This window comes from Elgaria multicarinata, chromosome 8, assembly GCF_023053635.1.
Source record: "Elgaria multicarinata webbii isolate HBS135686 ecotype San Diego chromosome 8, rElgMul1.1.pri, whole genome shotgun sequence".
NCBI classification, from domain to species: Eukaryota; Metazoa; Chordata; class Lepidosauria; order Squamata; family Anguidae; genus Elgaria; species Elgaria multicarinata.
In genome coordinates, this window is record NC_086178.1 from 400,310 (window position 1) to 420,547 (window position 20,238).

Below are 20,238 nucleotides of genomic sequence, written 5' to 3' on the forward strand. Positions count from 1 at the left end.
CTGCACAGATGCCCCCTCAGACACCTGCCTTGCCCGCAGCCAAACACATTATTTCTCTCCCACGACTGGTCAGATTACCCCCCCACACACACACACTAGCAGCCCCTTAAACTTAAAGCCAGATTGACACTGGGCCGCAGGAGCCCCCGGGAAGGCCGGCTGGCCAAGGGAGGCGCACCAGGGGTGGCCCCAGCCCCGCTTGAAGCCGTGGCGGCAGCGGATCATCCGCACAGGGGGCGCAGAGCGGTCCTGGCCTCCAGACACCCCCCCCCCCTCAACCTGAAGCGGATGCAGCGAAGCAGCAACGGTGTGCAGGACAGAGGCAGGCACCAGGCCATGCAACAGCCCCGAGGAGGGACACTGTCACGGGACCCAGCGACGACACCAGTCACACCACCAGGCGCGCTCCCACCTGCATCCTTACGTGACTTGCGTCACGTGTCCTCCCTGACTTTTGCCTGTTAATAAACGCGTAAGACCTAACACGGGTCTTATTTTTCCCCACCACTTTCTTCCAACGGCACATTATCAGATTTCCAAGTGCCGCCGCCGAGAGGGGCCGGTTTGCAGGCGGCGGAGCTCTGGCCTTTGCCCCGGCCTTTGCCCCGGCCGGGCACTCGGCACATGCTCAGAGCCGCTGCCTCGATCGCGACGGCCCCGCCCATCGCGCGCAGAAGCCCCGCCCCGCGCTTGTGACGACACAGACCGGCGTGCGGCCGTTGCGCGTGCGCCCTGGGCGGCGCGTGCGCAGTGCGAGCCGGCCCTGTGAGGCGATTCCGAGGAGCGGCCGGGCCGTCGTCGTTGTCGTCGTCGTCGTCCCCGTCCCGCGAGCGGCCCAGGCAGCCCGGCAGGCGGCAGAAGGGCGGCAGCGGCGTCGCCGCCGGTGTTCCCGGCGCTCCCGGTCAGGCCGGCAGCCATGGAGGCGAAGTCGTCGTCGTCCTCGTCCTCCGGCAGGCCCGTGAAAAGCATCCTGAAGAACCGCTCGGGCAGCGGCGGCCGCAGCGGAGGGCCCGGACTGGTGGCCTCGGGCGCCCTCACGCAGCCGCAGCAGCAGCAGCCGCCGCCGCCGCCGCCTCCTCCGCCGCAACTGCAGGCGGCCTCGCTGGCCCAGCCCGGCTCCGAGGGCCCCATGGACGAGCGGTGGGTGCGGCGCGGGGGGTGGGTGCTGGCGGGGGGGGGCGCCCGCCCGCCCGCGGGCTTCCAGGCAGCCCCCGGAGCCTCGACGGCGAGGCCGGAGCGGGGGAGCGAGGGAGAAGGGCCGCAGCCGCCTGCCTCCCTCCCTCCCTCCCTCCCTCCCGGGCAGGCCTCTCCCCTCGTGGGCTTCCCTCCGGGCGGGGGTGCCGTGGAGCTGCGGCGCCCTCGGTGCCTTCTTCCGGCCCCGTCCTGGGCCGTGAGACCCGCGGGGCATCGCGAGGCGGACGAGCTCCGTCGCTGGGTCCTGCCAAGGCGCCACTGAAGGGTGGGCGAGAGGGGCTGGGGGGGGCGGTGGTGGTGGCGGCGGAGGGGGGGAAACGGAGGCTCCGTCTCTCGCCCCACACCCGGCCGACCAGGGAGCCCCCTCATGGCAGGAGGCAGCGGGCGCGCCGGCCCCCTCCCCACTCGGGCCCCCAAGCACAGAAAAAGACGTGACGCATCTTAATGACAACATTTTATTTTATTTTATTTATTTATTTATTTATTTATTACATTTTTATACCGCCCAATAGCTGAAGCTCTCTGGGCGGTTCACAAAGTAAATAAGCAAAGTAAAGAACTTGCTCTTCTTCAGGGCGGAAGTAATTCTTAGAGCTGTGTGCTTCAGGAGTCTGTGGGAATGTGCCAAAGGAGTAGTGCCCACAGAACAGCTTTTAGTCTTAAAAAGTGTGTAACTTTGCAGCCCACGGAGATAGGAAGGTGAAACTGGTGCCATTCTATAGGAAATTTCATGAGGAATCAAAACCACATGTCAGACTTACTACAGCTGTAACCATAAAGGGGGGATATGAGAAAAAAAGAGTGATGGTACTATCCGCATATGCCCCAAACAATAGGGTGTCATACCTAATATATGCCTGGGATGCCAAGTGTCCTGCCAAGATCCCCCCCCACCCCCATTCTTAGAATCAGGGGCCTCTAAGGCCATGGAGTCCAACCCCCTGCTCAGTGCAGGAATCCACCCTAAAGCATTCCTGACAGGTGGTTGTCCAGCTGCCTCTTGAAGGCCTCTATTATTATTATTTATTTATTTATATAGTACCATCAATGTACATGGTGCTGTACAGAGTAAAACAAAAAATAGCAAGACACGCCTCTGGTGTGGGAGAGCCCTCTCTCTCTCTCTCTCTCTCTCTCTCTCTCTCTCTCCCCCTGTTTTTGTCAGTCCAGCACTCCCGCCTATCAAGATCACTTTGAAGTTTGTTTCTGTCTTCCAGGGTATTAGCTATCCCACCCAATTTTGTATCATCTGCAAATTTGATTAGCATTCCCTTCATCTCCTCGTCGAAATCATTAATAAAAATGTTGAAGAGCACTGGGCCCAGGACTGAGCCCTGTGTTACCCCACTCGTTGCCTCTCCCCAGTTTGAGAAGGTTCCATTGATAAGTACTCTTTGAGTCCGATTCTGTAGCCAACTGTGAATCCACCTAATAGTTGTTCCATTTAGCCCACTTTTAGCTAGTTTGTTAATCAGAATGTCATGTGGTACTTTGTCAAAAGCTTTGTTGAAGTCAAGATATATTACATCCACAGCATTCCCACAGTCCACAAGGGAGGTTACCTGATCAAAAAATGAGATCAAATTAGTCTGACAGGATTTGTTTCTGACAAATCCATGTTGGCTTCTAGTAATCACTGCATTGATTTCAAGGTGCTTCAGTCATGCCTTAGCAGGAGCCAGTGAAGAATGTCATCCACCTCACAGTCCCTGCAGGCCTTATGGCCAAAGACTGTTTTACTCCTAAATTCAGGGTCAAGGTGGGCCGTGTGGGCCGTGCCTCCCGAATCCTCCTGTTTCAGTGGAGGGCAGCAGAGGACACAGCTGCAGCCCGGCTAAAACAGCTGTGGCTGGATGGAGTCCTCCGGCCGCTTACGCTAGAGCTCCTGTTCTGCAGAGAGAGGCAAGCTGCTCCGGATGGCTCCGCTTAGGCAGGGCTTTGTAGCTGGGTAGAAAACGTGCCTCTCCCTCCTTTCCCCTCCGCATGCCCCCAGTAGCAGCGCTATGCGCCCTCTTGGGCAGGCTGCATAGAGTCCTGGCCAGGAGCCCTCCAACACACTGACGCTTCCTTCTGGGCTCCCACTTACATATATCTAGCAATGAATGGGTAGCTTTCTTGTTCAACTGTGGATTGTTCCGCAGATCTTTCAGTATCGGTTTACGTATTGCACTTTGTGTTCTGCCCTTTGACCCAGCGGGGTTAATCTCATTTTATATTCAGAAAGACAGATAGGTGATGGCGTTGTTAGGCAGAGTGAGGGTGAGTGGCTTGCCCAGGATTACCCAGTGAGCTTCATGGCTGAGCTGGGGCTTGACCAGGGGGGTCTGCCCACCCAACGGACCCTTTATCACCAAAATGGAAAGGGTTGGTTGCCCATGCTCTCTCAGAAGGAAAGAAAGCCGGTCTTCAGGATGCAAGAATGAACACGGCTCACCTGTTTCCCTTTCTTCCTGCCCTTTCAGTAAGAAGTCTCAGAAGTGGGATGAAATGAACATCTTAGCTACGTACCATCCAGTGGGCAAAGACTATGGTTTAATGAAGATCGATGAGCCAAGTACTCCCTACCATGTGTAAGACTCTTTAACTAAACACCAGGGTGATTAAATGTTGGATAAGATACTTCATTGCCTAGAACAAAAGGATTGCATAGCAGGCTTTGATTTCTTAGAATTCCATTCATTTTGCTTGGGAGCTGCATGACAGGTGTGGGTTAAACGTAAGCTATTTTAAACCAAGGGTCGCTTTGGCTAGTTAGAGGACACTGGTGTGCATGATCTGATTTTGAGAAGCATCTGATTATTACTAATTATAATTAATGTGGAAAATTATATTCCAAATGTATATAAAAATGCAACAGAACATATTTTTTTCTGTCACTAGTGGAAGAACTTTTTCTTTAATGAGATCTTCCTTGGCTTCTAATAGGCTTTTATTTTGGGACAAACGAGGATGGATTGTCCCTAGAATCATTCTGCTTCAGAGGCCTGCTGGTTTGACTGTGGTGGTTTTGTTTTAAAATAACTGGGAAAAGTGCTGAAAAAGAGCTGGAAAAAGTGCAGGAAAAGGCAACTAAAACGATTAAGGGGCTGGAGCATCTCCCCTATGAGGGAAGGTTACATCTACTGGGATTGTTTAGCTTGGAAAAAAGGAGGCTACAGGGAGATTTGATAGAGGTGTACAAAATTATGCATAGTATGGAGAAAGTGGAAAGGGAGACATTTTTCTCCCTCTCTCAAAATACTAGAACCCAACGGGGTCATCCCATGAAGCTGATTGGTGGGAGATCCAGGACAAATAAAAGGAAGGACTTCTTCACACAGCACATAGTTAAATTATGGGGTTTTGATAAATTCCTGGAGGCAAAGGCCATCCATGGCTACTAGCCCTGATGGTTGTGTGCTATCTCCAGTATCAGAGGCAGTAAGCCTGTGTGCCCCAGTTGCTGGGGAACATGGGTGGGAGGGTGCTGTTGCACCATGTCCTGCTTGTTGGTCCCTGGCTGATGGATGGTCGGCCCCTGTGTGAACAGAGTGCTGGACGAGTTGGTCTGATCCAGCCTGGCAGTTCTTATGTAACTGTTCTTGGTTTTATCTGGGGTTGTTTGGGTACACTGCCTTTGGTATGTTCAGTATAGGAAGGGAGTTGAGAAATTAACATGAATAAAATTATTTGGTATAAGGAGGGCTGGCATTTAATGTTATTTTTCGTTTGACATAGAAATAATCCCTCCTCCTAATTAAGGTGTTGTCAGAACCAAGTGCTTGTGATGGTCTTTCGTTTCTTTTGTCTTTGCAGTATGGTAGGAGAAGATGAAGATGCAGGCAGTGACACAGAAGCAAATGAAGCCCCTTCTGCAGATGTGTTGGCTAAAAAGTAAGTGCTTCTGGAAGCAGGGTGGATTGAACATAAAAACTCAAGAAGAGCTCTGCAGCTGAGTCAGAACCAAGGCCTGTCTTGTCCAGCACTCCATTCCCACAGGGACCCTGCGACGGCACCGACCTTATACAGAAGGCCTTGCCTAGCACACCCTTCTCAAGCCAAGCACTACCACTTGAACAACCTGTGGGTAGGGTGAAACACAACCTTTTCCTCACATGAGAGGGTAAAGGCTAGAATCTGGAAAGGTTCTACTGTGCATGTAATAAGCTGAAAGATGGTGTTTATGATAGTAACTGTAGAGCAGGTGATAAAGCCTAGCAGACACGTGGTTTGAGGTAACAAAACAAAATAAAATGTTTATTTTTGTTTAACAGATCTTAGTTACTTTAAATGCAAGTTAACCTGCTTAATCTACTAGTTCTAATCAAAACAGTAATCTTATCTCCATTCACTCGCCACACCACTGGACACTCCAAACTAAACAAACTCTAACTCCCTTAACTCACTCAGACTAACTCACAATCTCCTCAGCCAACCTATTTATACTCCTCCCTGCCCCTCTCTCACAGCATCATCAGCCACACCCATTCAGTCAAAGATTCCGCACTCACTAGACCATACAGACCAGACATACCTAAGGGACAGAAAGGTGGGTATCGCCACAGACCCGCAGAATGCCTCCAGGGAATGCACGAGGGCAAGAGCGCTCTCCCACTGCCTCCCATTCCTACAGCAGCTAGGACTCAGTGCCTCTGAACCTGGCAGGACCATCCAGATTCTTTTTTGTTTTTACCACCCTGAATGATTTGAGGTCAACTACAAACTTGGCCACCTCCAATTTCAGATTATCTACGAACAATTTTAAAAGCATCGGTCCCAGTTCAGATCCTTGGAGGACCGCTCTTTCATTCCTTCAGTGTGACAGTTGTCCATTTGCTTCTATTCTTTGCCTCTTGTTCTTTACCAGTCTGTAAGAGGGTCTGTCCTATTATCTCAGCCTTTGGGGAGTCTTTGTCCAAAGTGTTTTGAAAGGGAGGAATTTGCAGAGGCCACATTGATTCTTCTTGAGTATGACTTGTTCTTCTATATGCTTGATGATTTTATCTTTAATAATGCTTTCTAACAATTTAAGCAAAATCAGCCTGTAATTCTCAGGATCCCTAGAAAACTGCAAATGTCACTTCTAGTCCTGTGGTGTAAAGGCTGATCTTAGGACAAGCATTTTTTTCTGCTTTACTTTTCCTGTACAATTGCAAGATACTAAGCAAGATTTTTTTTTGAAGATTATGCTGCAAGCATGAGTGTGCCCATTTAGAAGTAGGTATCATTGAGCAAAGTGGGACTTAACAGTCTGATGACATGTGTTTACATGGAAGTGAGAGTCCAGAATTTCCTGACACAAGGTTAAAATAATACTTGCAGGTTAAAAGTGTTTTACCATCACATGGAAAATACGTGTCCATGCTGTTTGGTTGCTTGAGTCATCAGTACTTTATCTGAGAACTGAACAGATTGTAGAGCTCAGGTAGATGGAGGCCAGTGAGCTAGGTGGATGTTCTTGGTGATGTCAGATAATGGCATCTCTGAACCAGCAGGAGGACAACAATATAATAAATAGTGGGTGAAAGCCAGCAGTGTCCACATCCATCAACAGAATGGACATGCCTTGGTGGCTCAGAGATCCCCTTACCCTGATGTGCTCCCCAAAGGAGCCCCCCCCCCCAGAGCAGGGTTGGGGAGGTGTATTGGGGAGGAGATAGGGGCCCTCTTGTGGGAGCGGAAGTCTGCTTATGTAACTCCTATAGTGCACAGCCAGTTGTCATGTACAGAGCTTCACCTCAGAAGGCGGATTCCTCCCAGTTCTCCTTCGTGGTCTCTGTGCATCACACACGAGCTCTGTGCCTGCACAGACCATCGTCAGGATACTTCCTTGCAACTTTGGATGGCCTGGCTTAAAAGTACATGCGATGGGTGAGAATTAAGGAAAGAAAGCTGTGTGCCAGCATTCCTAACAGACCATGGTGTGGACAGGGTGGTCTGTTCAACATTGTCTGCTTGGTCTTCCAAAAGGCTTTTGACAAAGTCTTTCGCCAAAGTCTCCAGAGCAAACTTTAGCTGTCATGGAGTAAGAGAAGAGATGCAGTTACGGATCAGTAACTGGTTAAAGAACAGAAAGCAGAGAACAGGAAAAAGTGGTAAATCCTCCCAATGGAGGGATGTAAATAGTGAGGTCCCACAGGGATTTGTACTGGGACCAATTCTTTTCAACGTATTCATAAATGATCTGGAATTAGGAGTGAGCAGTGAAGTGGCCAAGTTTGCTAATGACATCAAATTATTTTGGGTGGTTAAAAAAGGGATTGTGAGGAGCTCCAAAAGGGTATCTCCAAACTGTGAGAAAGGCAAATTCGATGTTAGTCATAATTAGGGAAAGGAATTGAAAATAAAACTGTCAAGATCATACTTCCTTTATACAAATCTATGGTTGGACCACATTTGGAATACTGAGTGCAGTTCTGGTGGGCACATTTGCTCCTTTGTTCTTCGAAGCTGCTGTCCTCTGCTGCTGCTGCGATTTGCTGCTCTTGGCTGATTGCAGGTATCCTGGGAAAGGCCTCAGGCCTCACACCAGAACCTTAAAAAGAAAAGGGCAACTCAGATGATCCAGGGGCTGGAGCAACTCCACTGGGAGGAAAGGTTGCAACAGCTGGGATTGTTTAGCTTAGAAAAAAGGTGAGAAAGGTGGGACATGATAGAGGTGTACACAATTGTGAGGAAGTGGATAGGGAGATGTTTTCCTTCCTCATAATACTACAGCCTGGGTTCATTCCATGAGACTGAATGGTGGGAGATTCAGGGCAGATAAAAGGAAGGACTTCTTCACACGGAATGAGTATGGAATTTGTAGTGACAGTCACTAATATGGATGGCATAAAAGGGGGTTAGGCAATATCCTGGAGAGGAAGGCTCTCAACGACGACTAGTCCTGATAGCTGTGTCCTACCTCCAGTATCAGAGGCCTGTGTATACCAGTTGCTGGGGAACTGTTCTACGTGGGGTGGCGAGGGTTTGTTGCACTCACCTCCTGCTTGTGGTTTTCCCCTGGGCAGCTGGCTATAAGCCTGAGACCTAACACCAGAACCTTAAAAAACACACTAATTGAGATGTAAGGTTTTAAATGTCTGTTTTATCCACCTAACCTGAGCATAAAACTGAACAGTGTTGAAAACTATGATGCTCTTAGTTTAAGTAGAAGATGCTTAATCATTTTGCTAAGAATCAAAGTTTTGCCTTATTTGTATGCAGTATTGGGCAATGGCTGCTCCTCATGGTCATTGCTGTCTAGAAAGAACATCTTGCAGCATCAAGATAGCTGCCTCCTGCAAGAATATGGGTAGAAATAAATGCCCTTAGGTTGGGCTTGGGACCCACTGATGGGTTCTTACCATTATTATTATTATTATTATTATTATTATTATTATTATTATTTCTTCTTCTTCTTCTTCTTCTTCTTCTTCTTCTTCTTCTTCTTCTTCTTCTTCGTATTGGGGGAAGCAGTCTTACGCCTTCTTGTGATCTCTCTGTGTAGATTAGAAGCCGCAGCAGATGGCAAGGGGCCAAAGATCCTCTCACATCAAGAAGAGAGCAGTGATGAAGAAGATGAGGAAGAGGCAGAGTTATCTGCTGAAGATCTTGGTATGCCTGACTTTGCTTTAATCATGTATGCTATGTTTTTAATCAGTTTTGAATGTGTTTTATATTCACTGTTGTTCCCTGCCTTGATCTAAGTATAATTCTTTGTTGCATTGAGAGGGTTGAAAAGTAAAGTTTTAGTACTGGGATTCCACCCCCATGGAACAAATAAAGATGCCTCTCCCCTCACCCCCGCAACAGATGTAATTGAACTGACTGTTATGATTGGCAATAAGACAATGCTTTTCTTTTTAATAACCTCCCCGCTCCCCGCCCACACACAGTCGTTCAGTTAAGTTCCTAATTCAGATTTTGCTGCCACTTCGCTGTATTCAAACCAGCAGTACTTTTGGCTAGCTAGGTGGATTCCTGCATTGAGCAGGTGGGTGGACTCGATGGCCTTATAGACCCCTTCCGACTCAACTGTTCTACGATTCTATAGTATTGCGAATTAACTGGAGGAGGGAGGAAGCAAGCCAGAGTGATCTGTAAACTGGCTTTTGTTGCTGTTTCGCAGCAGGTGCTATGAGCAAGTTTGGAGACAGTGACCAAGCTTGGGAGCAGTGTTCTTGCCTCCCTCTGTGATCACCTGCTCCAGTTCTCAGTGTTTGTTCCATGGCAAGCTGAGCATAGGCCAGCTGTCCATGGGGAATAGAGACCCAAATTGGAATGGGACAATGCTTCGTGGTTGTTTTCTGATGCCTTGAGCTCCTCACCTCTATGCCTACCCCTGACTCAAAATGAATGTGTCTGCACTTAGAGTCCTGCATGCATCACTCAGTCTCTGTCTGTCTGCTGTTTCCCTTTGACTTTTCTAAGATGAAAATAGTCACCAGATTCCCTGTACCCAGCAAAATTGACATTTATGTGATTCTTGCACAGATGGTGCATGTGGGTATGTGTGATTTCAGCGGCCCTTTTATAACTGGGTGCCTCCAATTATCGAACACTCTTCTCCTGAGCAGGCACTCTTGAATGAATGTTTTTCTAGATCAATTTCATTTGGGCTTCAGGCCTGGTTTTGGAATGGAAACTGCCTTGGCTGTCTTGTGGGATGACCTTTGCCAGGAGAGAATTGGGGAATGTGACCCTGTTGATTCTCTTGGACCTCTTGGCAACCTTCAATACCATTGACCATGGTATCCTTCTAAACAAGTTGTTTCGGGTGGTCAGTGATTCCGATTCTACTTAGATGGCTGATTCCAGAAAGTGGAAGTGGTGCTGGGGGATTATTGCTGGGTGCTCTGGTAGCTATGGTATCGGGTTCCACAAGGCTCTCTGTTCTATTCCCCGTGCTGTTCAACATCTACATGAAACCGCTGGGGGAGATTATCTGGAGGTGTGGGCTGAGGTCTCATCAGTATGCAGATGACACCCAGATCCATCTTGCCTTTTCATCAAATCCAGGTGAGGCAGTGACTGTTCTGAACCTGTGCCTGAGCACGGTAATGGACTGAATGAGGGCCAATAAACAGACTCAATCCAGACAAGACAGAGGTGCTGTTAGTGGATGGTTCCTCTGCCTGGCTAACTGATGTTCAGCCCGTTCTAGAGGGCGTTGCACTCACCCTAAAGGATTGGGTTTGTAGAGTGCTCTTGGAATTAGGACTCTTGGGCACATGTGGATTCGGTGGCAAGGAGCACATTTTATCTGGTTAGGCTGATATACAAACTATATCCTTATCTGGACAGAGATAGCATAACCTCTGATAACCTCTCAACTGGATTACTGCAATGTGTTATATGTGGGGCTGCCTTTGAAAATGGTGCGGAAACTTCAGCTGGTCCAAAATAGGGCAGCCAGATTGTTAATGGGACCTGGCCAATGTGGTCATACTATGCCAGTGCTTTTCCAGCTGTACTGGCTACCAGTCCCTGTCTGGTAGGGTGACCATATGAAAAAGAGGACAGGGCTCCTGTATCTTTAACAGTTGCATAGAAAAGGGAATTTTAGCAGGTGTCATTTGTTTATATGGAGAACCTGGTGAAATTCCCTCTTCATAACAACAGTTAAAGCTGCAGGAGTTATACTGGAGTGACCAGATTTAAAAGAGGGCAGGACACCTGCAGCTTTAACTGGTGTGATGAAGAGGAAATTTCACCAGGTTCTCCATATATACAAATGACACCTGCTGAAATTCCCTTTTCAATACAACTATTAAAGATGCAGGAGCCCTGCCCTCCTTTTCTTATGGTCACCCTAACGTCTGGGCCCAATTCAAAGTGCTGATATTAACATTCAAAGTCCCAACTGGCTTGCGGCCATGTTACCTGAAGGAGCCTTAAATGCCTTAGGGACGGGTTACCTCCCATATATACTTGTCTGGATCCCGTCAGTCCTTCTCCAGGAGCTCCTGCTGAAGAAAGTGAGGTGGGTGGCTACCACGAAGAGGGCCTTTTTTGCGGTGTGTCTCTCCCCCCACCCCGAGTTGTGGAATGAGCTTCCCAGAAAGGCTTGCCTGGTGCCTACATTGTACTGTTTTCCCGCACCAGGTGAAGACTTTTTATTTTCCCAGGTGTTTTAGTCTTTTAATTTTGTCTCCATCTTTTGTTGTATTTTAAATCTTTGCATTGCTCCTGGGTTTTAATCTGGCTTTTGCTTTGACTTTATACTGTAGTTTTAAACTTTTAAATTTTATAATTTGTGGTTTTAATTGCTCTGGCAATTTTGTGGTATAGAAATGTTTTTTTTTTTTAAAAAAATGACTGCAGACTTGCCAAAGTTCTTGGAACTGAGGACCTTTCTGAAGTGTTGCAAGTGTTTGGGCTGACCTTTGTTGCAAGTGTTTGGGCTGACCTTATCGGCAAAGGATAAGGAAATCTCAGTGGATGTTTTGATTCAGGAAAACTTCCTTCTGCTCCCTGCTATGTTCTTCCCTGTTGCCGTTTTTGCCCCCCCTCCCCCGAGCCCATAGTCTTTCGGATGGGAGAGGCTGTACATTTTTTTCAAAAGGATGTGAGCATCCAGGTATGTGTCATATGGAGTGACCCCTAATTCTCATCCAGTAAACTATTCTGCGATGCCACATGCAAAATGGAGATTGATTTTGATGCCAAACCTCCGAAAGAAGGCTGTTGTGCTGGATCTCCATCCATGTAATTCAGAATCCTGATTCATGTCTCTACCAGCCAGTGGTTGTGGTTTAGTGCAGCTTTGGGCAGTCAGGTCTTGAGCAGCATGTGTAAAATCGTGTAATGTTAAAGGACATTTAGCATCCGGAAATGAATAGGTGATGATCTGATGTATTGCACAGGATATAGGAATGATACCTGTGTCTGAAAAGATGTTTTCAGGAAGGGAGTCTGAGGAACTGAGGCAAACAGTGGTGATGAAAGATGAACTTCTCAACCTTATTGACCAATTGAAAGCAAATAAATCACCAGGCCCAGATGGTATCCATCCTAAAGTTCTCAGACAACTCAAATATAAAATTGCTGATCTTCTAACCAAAATGCACAACATGTCCCTAGGATCAGCCTCTGTACCAGAAGACTGGAGGATGGCCAATGTAATGCCACTTAGTTTAACCAGGTAAAATGGTTGATAGCATTATTAAACACGAAATTAGTAAGCATATAGAAGGACAAGCCCTGCTGAAAAACAGGCAGTATGGCTTCTGGGAAGGTACACTCTGTCCCACTAAACCTTTAGAGTTCTTTGAGAGTGTTAATAAAAAATGTAAGCAGGGGTGATCTGGTGGACATGGTTAACTTGGGCTTCCAAAAGCCTTTTGACAAAGACCCTCACCAAAGACTCCTGAGCAAATTTAGCAGTCCTGAAACTAGAGGAGAGGATTTCTTATGGATCAGTAACTGGTTAAAGAGCAGAAAGCAGAGAGGAGGCAAAAATGGTAAATTCTCCCAATTAGGGGAGGGATGTAAATAGTGGGGTATGAATTGGGGCCAGTGTTTTTCAACTTATTCATAAATGTTCTGAAATTAGCAGCTACGGGGCCAAGCTTTCCGATGGCACCAAATTATTTTGGGTGGTTAAAAAGAAAAAGGGATTCCGAGGCTCTCCAAAAAGATATCTTTAAACTGGGAGAATGGGCATTAGTGTAAGCAACTAAGTTGATGCACATTGGGCCAAAAAGCACAATTTCAAATATATGCCTGCCTGAGATTTGAGATCTGTTGGAGGAGCCCTCCTCTGCATCCCACCAACGTGAGACATGCGTTATGGTGGGAGCATGGGGAGGGCTTTCTCTGTGGTGGCACCCCGGTTGTGGAATGCCCTCCTTTTGGAGGCCCGACTGGCGCTGATGCTGGCTTCATTTCGGCGCCAAGTTAAAACAAGGCTTTTTATCAAACCATAAAGCACGTCGGGGATGCTTTAGGGTGGATTCCTGCATTGAGCAGGGGGTTGGACTCGATGGCCTTGTAGGCCCCTTCCAACTCTGCTGCTCTATGATTTTATGATTCTATGATTCTTTGCGCATTAAAGCTGCACATAGTTCTAATTGTTTTTAATTGCCTTTAAATTTTCTACTGGTTTTAGTTCGTTAATGGTTTAATACGTTTTTAGCTGTGTACATTATTTATTGTTTTAATCTGTTTTTATCTATATGCCACCCTGAGTGCTCAATGGGAGGGATACAAATGTTTTAATAAATTAATTGCTAAATAACAAAAATCTGAGAGGATCTGAGCTAACTGACCAGCAAAAAAAGAGATCTTGGAATTGTGGCGGACAGCTTGATGAAAGTATCAACCTAGTTTCCAGCTGCTATGAAAAAGGCATATTCCATGTTTGGCATAATTAGGAAAGGAATTGAGAATAAAACTGCCAGTCTCACATCCCCCTTATGCAAATCTGTGGTGTGATCACACTTGGAATATTGTGTATATTTATTTGTTTATTATAGTATAGTATCGTTCTGGTCACTGTACCTTTAAAAAAAAAAAAAAAGGAAAAGGAAAAAGATATTGCAGAGTTGCAAAAAGTGCAGAAAATGACCAAGGGGCTGTGAGGGAAGTTTCCAACTGCTGGATTTGTTTAGGTTGGAGAAAAGGCGAGTTAGGTGGTATATAATAGAGGCGTACAAAGTTATACATGGTGTGGAGAAAGTGGATAGAGAGATGTTTCATACTAGAACCTGGGGTCACCTTATGAAGCTGGTGGGAGATTCAGGACAGATAAAAGGAAGGACTTCTTCACACAATGCATAGTTAAAACTCTGGAATTCACTACCACAAGATGTGTTGATGGCCACCCATTTGGATGGCTTTAAAGGGCAGTTAGACAAATTCCTGGAGGAGAAGGCTATCCATGGCTACTAGTCCTGATGTGCAGTGTGTGACCTCCAGTATCAGAGGCAGTATGGCTATGTACACCAGTTGCTGGGGAACATGGGTGGGAGGGTTCCGTTGTACTTGTGTCCTGCTTTGTGGGTTTCCTGTGGGCAGCTGGTTGGCCACTGTGTGAACAGAATGCTGGACTAGATGGCCCATGGTCTGATTCAGCAGGGCTCTTCTTACGTATTTGTTTTGCTGCTTTTTGTGCAGAGAAAAAGAAGCAGTTTGAAATGAAGAGAAAAATGCATTACAATGAAGCACAGAACATCAAACTTGCCAGACAACTGATTGCGAAGGAACTGCGTGGTGACGTGGAAGAGGAGGAAGAGGATGATGATGATGATGAAGAGATGCGGGACACAACAGACTCACGACGAATGAAGCCACCCCCTGGTGAGCACTTCATTCACGAAGTGCATACAGTTGTTCCCATATAGGGAGCAGCTCCTCAGTTGTGTTTGCTACTTGAATCCATGAGCTGCTAGGTGATGTGTATTTTGCCGGCTTGGGGGTTGGTCCCAGATTCATAGATGCTACTATGAAATCTTCAGGCAGGCTCCCGAGTTCAGTGCCACATGAGTGGTGCTCTTGACCTCCCCCACACCAACATCAATGTGGCGGGGGCACCTTAGGCTATCTATCCCGAGACAGGGATTTGCTTTGCATCAGCTCACTGGGGAACTTTTGTTTCTTGACCACTGGCTGCAGCTGGTTCTGCTCCTGTTGGGCAGGCTTTGCCCTTTCTGGTCTGGGGGATGTACTTTTTGAGGTGGTGACAGGAACTGTGGAGACGAAATTGCACAGTGTGTGTGTCGCCCTTCTTGCATTTCCTTTGTCCTCTTCCAGTTTTCTAGAAGACCAGACTGCTAAAGTTTGTAGAGTTCTGTGGTGGTGTCCAAGTAGGCATCTGTGGCTCCAGCCCAAAGGCTGACCTTATAGATGTGGGCTGAGCAGCAGCTGAGCCCTTCGGGTGCTGGCAGCTGTGTTCCCTAAACCGACCATTTGCATTTGTATTTGCATTCCAGATGCAGCATCCTGCAGGCAGAATGTCTCCTTCTGCATCAGCTTCCGTTGAGCCTGTCTGTTTCTTAAGTTTGGCATCCCTGCCTGAGTATCTCTTTTGGAGAGGGAAAGAGCTTTCTCCTCTAAGTCCCTCCATTTCCTATCCTTTGTTGGCGTGTTCTTCACGTGAATAAATTGAGCACTTCTCTTTGAGATTTCAAGAACTGGTGAATATCAATGAAATTAAAAAAAAAAATCTGGCTTCCACACTGTCGCCGACCTGGCGGTTTCATTCACAAATGTGTCTTGGGGTCAATGCTGCCTGAATCCTGAGTATTCAGTGGGCAAGAAGCTGCGTCGGCTTCTCCCCCAGATGCAGCCTGGATATAGGCTTCTTGCAGGCATATGAGCATAGAAACAGAGTTCTCATTTTTCAAAAGTAGATACAATTGGAAAACTGGGCTGAAAAAGGCATTGTGGCACTGAAGGAAGTGATAGATAGATAGATAGATAGATAGATAGATAGATAGATAGATATTTTTGTGCCTCTCAGTGGCTTTTGATACCATTGACCATGGTATTCTTGGGGATCATCTCCGTGAGCAAGAGGCACTATCGTACAATGGTTCCATCCCCGCTTATGGGCATGTCTTTGTAGCATTGGGCGACTGTGCCTTGGCACCCTGGCACTTATATTGTGGGCTGCTGCAGGGCACCATTTTGGCCCCAGTGCTATTTAACATCTGTATGAATCAGCTATTAGGAGATTTGGGGTGAGGTGTCATCAGTATGCCGATGGTGCCCATCTCTGTTTTCCTATGACATCTGAATCAAGACAGGCTCTTTGCGTTCTAGAGCCAGTGATGGGTTGGATGGCCAGCAGTTACTGAGCCGAGATCTTGCTGCTGACATATAAAACCCCCAATAACCCAGTCACCTCTCCCAATATAGATGTATGCGATCACTCAGATCTTCAGAGGAGGCCTTACTGGTTGTACTGTGACCTGCATATTACCCCCGGGCAGCTACTCAGAAGCAGGGCTTCTCTGTACCTCCTTGCTGGTATTGAGAGGTGCAAACTGTGCCATGTTTTAGGTGACTGTCAAAGATCCTTCTCTTTACCCAGACCTTCCTGTAGTGATTGTGCTGCCTAGTTAATTTACTTACTAAGTATTGTGTTTTCAGCTTTGCTTTTAAATATTTTTAACCTTTTCCACTGAGTTTTTATATTTATTACGATGTATTTTAATAACTGATTCTGTAAACTGGTTATAGATACCTTTAGATATAGTAAGCAGTACATAAATTGCTTGCTTAAATAAACTAAATAAATGAATAGCAGATATTGGGTAGGGAGCAGGAGAATAGTTACAGCAGAAGGCGCTCAATGCAGGCTTACTGCACCAGCAGCACATCTCCATAGACAGTCAGCTGAGGAGTCATGTGACATCAGAAGTGACCTCCTCGGGACAGCCAGCTGTTTTAGACTGCCTGGGATCGGCCTTCCCTGGAGAGCAATGTCCTGTTGGGCTGGCTGCTGAAACAGGGGACCTCGTTGTCCCCCAGTCCTCTGCACCTTCACTCGGACGGACCATTGCGTTCAATAAGGAAGTGTATTGAACGCAGGTGCATCAAGCTTAGGGAAAGGCAGAATCCAAATGCCTTCAATAAAACATATGGGCAGGAAACTGCAGGCACACATGAAGTCCCAAATCCTTGTCCTCCTTTTTATCCCTTGGTATTTTTCCTGGGATTATTTTAGTTATGAGACTAATTGGACCTCTTAAAACACGCTTCCAGCCTCTGGTCTTCCTTCCAAGGCAACAGGAAGCTGCATTAATTCAGCATCCAGTTTTACAAGCGCCCTCTTTCCCCTCTAGAGGCTGGTATGCGTGGACCATTTGCTGGTGCACTGCTGACACAGATGATGCTACACCACCACCCCTTACCATTTACACATCCTGCTTACCTGTCATTTTTTTAATGGGAAAAATGGATTTTTCTGCATCTCAGTGGGTCTTCTTCATTCTTCTCTAAGGTAGACACGCTGTCTCCTAGGCCTGTTATGGGCTGTTGTCTGACAACGCTAGACCCAGGGCTGGTCCTTTTGTGAACCGGAAGACAGTTGTGGCGCACGAATGGCTCACAAGGCCAAAATTGCTGGCATTGATGTGTGTGTGTGTGTGTGTGTGTGTGTGTGTGTGTGTGCGTGTGTGCGTGTGTGCGCGCGCAAAGAACTGTTGAGGATTCTCTCATAAGACTGATGGGAGTGTTCAAGTGAGCCACAAGTGGCAGTGCTACCTGTTTTCCAGAATTGGCACGTGGCTAGGTAGATTCTTGGTTCCGGCAGCCAACATCCATGTGCCAGGTGCAGTGTGAGCTCTCAAGAACTTGAGGTAAAATGCTGGGTTTTCTTTATGCTAACAGACCTTCCAATGTGTGTGATATTTTGTTTTGTTTTTAAAGTTATTATTATTTTTATTTATTTATTTATTTATTTATTTATATAGCACCATCAATGCAGGCTGGTGAGACTCTGGCTGTGCTTCAGGGATGGTTAATGCCTGCCTTGTAGATGTGATGACGTCTTGTGATGCAAGCTGTATGCTGTGAGAAACCCACGTCTGCTCTTTTTTCTTTTCTACAGTACCCGCTCCTAGCGACCCGCTTGAGAACATTTCACACAGCCTAGAAGAAGTCTGCTCAGGACTGTAACTGCTCCTAAAGCCACACTTTTGTATTCACTGCGTCACGCTTCCGCAGTTGTGGCTCAGGTGCTGTGGTGGAGCAGGTCAGCATTGCCAGGAATAGTGGCACCCGTCGAGGCTTTGCTGTTAGTCTTTGGAAACTTTACTGAGCTGGTCTGGTCTTGTGCCCACTAGTCACAGAAGACGGCTTCATTCCTAACCTGCAGAACAACACAGTGCAGTGCGATGCTGGTTACCTAGGCACATCCATATTGCTCTTCTCTTTTTGGATTTGAAACCTGCAAAATGTGCTGGTTTCTCTGCTTTCTGTCCTATTTTGGCACCACTCTGTAGGACTTAAATGGCCATGTGCGGCATAGAAGGGCTTTGGTATTCATGTGCCAAATTGTATTGCTCTGGGGTATTGGGCTAATTGGTAACTGGCAAAAAGGGATTGATTGATTGATTGATTAATTGACTAGATCTCCTTTCTTTTCTCCTGTTATAAAATCTATCAGCATGACACAGTTCTCTCTTCAGCTTTCGAGGGAGCACAGCTCCATTAAACAAGAAAATTGTTGTTGTTTTGCATTCTGCCACTGTATCCTAGATCCTCCCAGCTGGTGTGATTGGGATGTTCTGGGCTGTTGTGTTTGGGAAATGATGAGCCAACCTCAACGTGCTGTGCAGCTTAATCCATCTCTCCTGTTTTTGGTGGCTTTGGGCTTGGAATGTTTTTTTTTGGTAGCTCTTCTTTTTTTTCATCATGTTTTCCATCAAGCTGAGTGCCGTCCTTTGTTCTTGCCACCCTTCCACACTCTTGAGCACTGCCCAGAAATAAGCCAGCTCTGAAACTCCTTGCTGGAAGAGTGCTGCCTCTGAGAAACCCAAACATCTGCTTAGTCCTCTTCTGTTGGCCTCTTCTCTGCAGGGTGGCCTAGCAGAGTCCACTGGGCTATGTGACTATACTGCCTTTGGGAGGAGCTCTTGACTTATTAATGTTGACCTACATTTGAGAAATTGACCCACTCTATATGACTCTATGCATCTATTTTAAGGCGACTTCTTGTCCACTGTGTCTTGAGTAATACAGTGAGTTATTTTATTGTTATATTGGAACTGGGAGGGGGGGCTTTCTTGCAGGTGTTTGTAACTTAGAAAAGAGGAGGAACAATGTGTCCCGTCATTGAGCATTGATGAAACGATGTGACGGGTTGTAGCCAGCTGATTTTCCCTCCCCACAAAATGTCCAGGCTGCACTGCATTACAGGTCAGCTTTGCCCTGACTTCCTGGGTTTCCTTTTGCATTGTTTGTGTCTCATTATGACATTTAAGTAAAAGAGAAGATTGTCTTCCTTGCTGAGTCCATTTTCCCATGAGAAGATCGTGTAAATAGTTCATCCTTTCTAGGATGAAGCTTGATTCTGTTAACAAGACATAATCCTGATATGGGGAAATTGACCCGGCTCTCAGAAGAAGTGAGCTATACAGCCGGGAAACCCTGTTGGGCCACCAGTGTTGGCCGCCTCCTGTGCCGCTGTCCTGTTTGGATTGTTTAGGCTGTGAGCCCTCTGGGCAGGGATGACCTTGTGTTCTGTACAGCACTGAGATCACTGGCACTGAATAAATAAATGAGGGCAACATTAAAGAGTTGGCTGGTGCCTTCCGGCCATCTTGACTTGTTTGTGGAGCATTTTGCGTTTACCTACTGCCTGCCTGTCAAGGCACAACACTTGAAAGACTGAAGCAGCTTTCCTCAACCTGGTGGCCATGCTGGTTGGGGTTGATGGGAGTTGTAGTCCAACAGATCTGGAGGATACCAGGTTGGGGAAGGCCGGTCTAAAGCAAAGCGTGGAAGAGTTGTCTCTTCAAGAGCCCCCTGGGCCAGCTGGGACATCTCCCCTCCCGATCCACAGGTCTTTCAGTGGCCCCTGGGAGGGTGGGGAGCTGAACTGGGCTTGTGCCGGTGCCCATGATGCCCGTGGACGAAGGAAAGAGGGGCTGTGCTTGAGTGATGCTTTCCCACTGCTGAGGTGGTTGTGGATTCTTTTCTTTTCTTAGCATGCGTTCTGTTGGTCAGAACACATCCCTACAATATGCCCAGATTACATGCCATTTATTTTTGAGGGGAAGATGATGCATAATAGGCGGCAATCACATCCTCCCGTTCATTGGTTTCCTAGCCTGAAATCTGGGGTAGCGTCTTGTTTTATTCAAAGAAACTCCCTTATTTGATGGTGGTGGCGGTCAGGTGATCACTGTGCACACTTGAAAAGCAATTCCTTTAACCTGTTTTTGTTTGCAGTGTGCAATAGTTGGTCTTGCTCTGTTTTAGTGGCCACGACAATGTTTCCTATTGAGGTGGTTGGAGCAGCTTGCCGCTACTCTGCAGCGCAGACCATTTACTTTGGCGTAGGAGTGCGGTCACCCCTCTTGCTGCATTCAGGGAATAGTCCATTGGGGCCCACTCGTTTTCTTTCAGACACTA

The 20,238-nt window shown here is 47.1% G+C and overlaps 1 protein-coding gene across 2 annotated transcripts; it reads left to right on the forward strand.

Annotated features, from left to right (window-relative positions):
* The first annotated feature begins 738 nt into the window (after nucleotides 1-738).
* PPP1R2 (protein phosphatase 1 regulatory inhibitor subunit 2) lies at nucleotides 739-19,428 on the forward strand. 2 transcript variants are annotated; one of them, XR_010025703.1, is made up of 7 exons: nucleotides 739-1,140; nucleotides 3,657-3,764; nucleotides 4,990-5,067; nucleotides 8,663-8,769; nucleotides 14,272-14,454; nucleotides 15,087-15,554; nucleotides 15,586-15,934. XR_010025703.1 is itself a non-coding variant. In XM_063131700.1 (6 exons), the coding sequence occupies exons 1-6, from the start codon at nucleotides 917-919 to the stop codon at nucleotides 17,776-17,778; spliced, it is 768 nt and encodes a 255-aa protein (XP_062987770.1). In that variant the 5' UTR covers nucleotides 747-916; the 3' UTR covers nucleotides 17,779-19,428. The 2 variants fall into 2 exon arrangements, 1 of the variants encoding a protein (XP_062987770.1); XM_063131700.1 differs by lacking the exons at nucleotides 15,087-15,554; nucleotides 15,586-15,934 and adding an exon at nucleotides 17,711-19,428 and having other exon boundaries at nucleotides 747-1,140.
* Nucleotides 19,429-20,238: the final 810 nt, after the last annotated feature.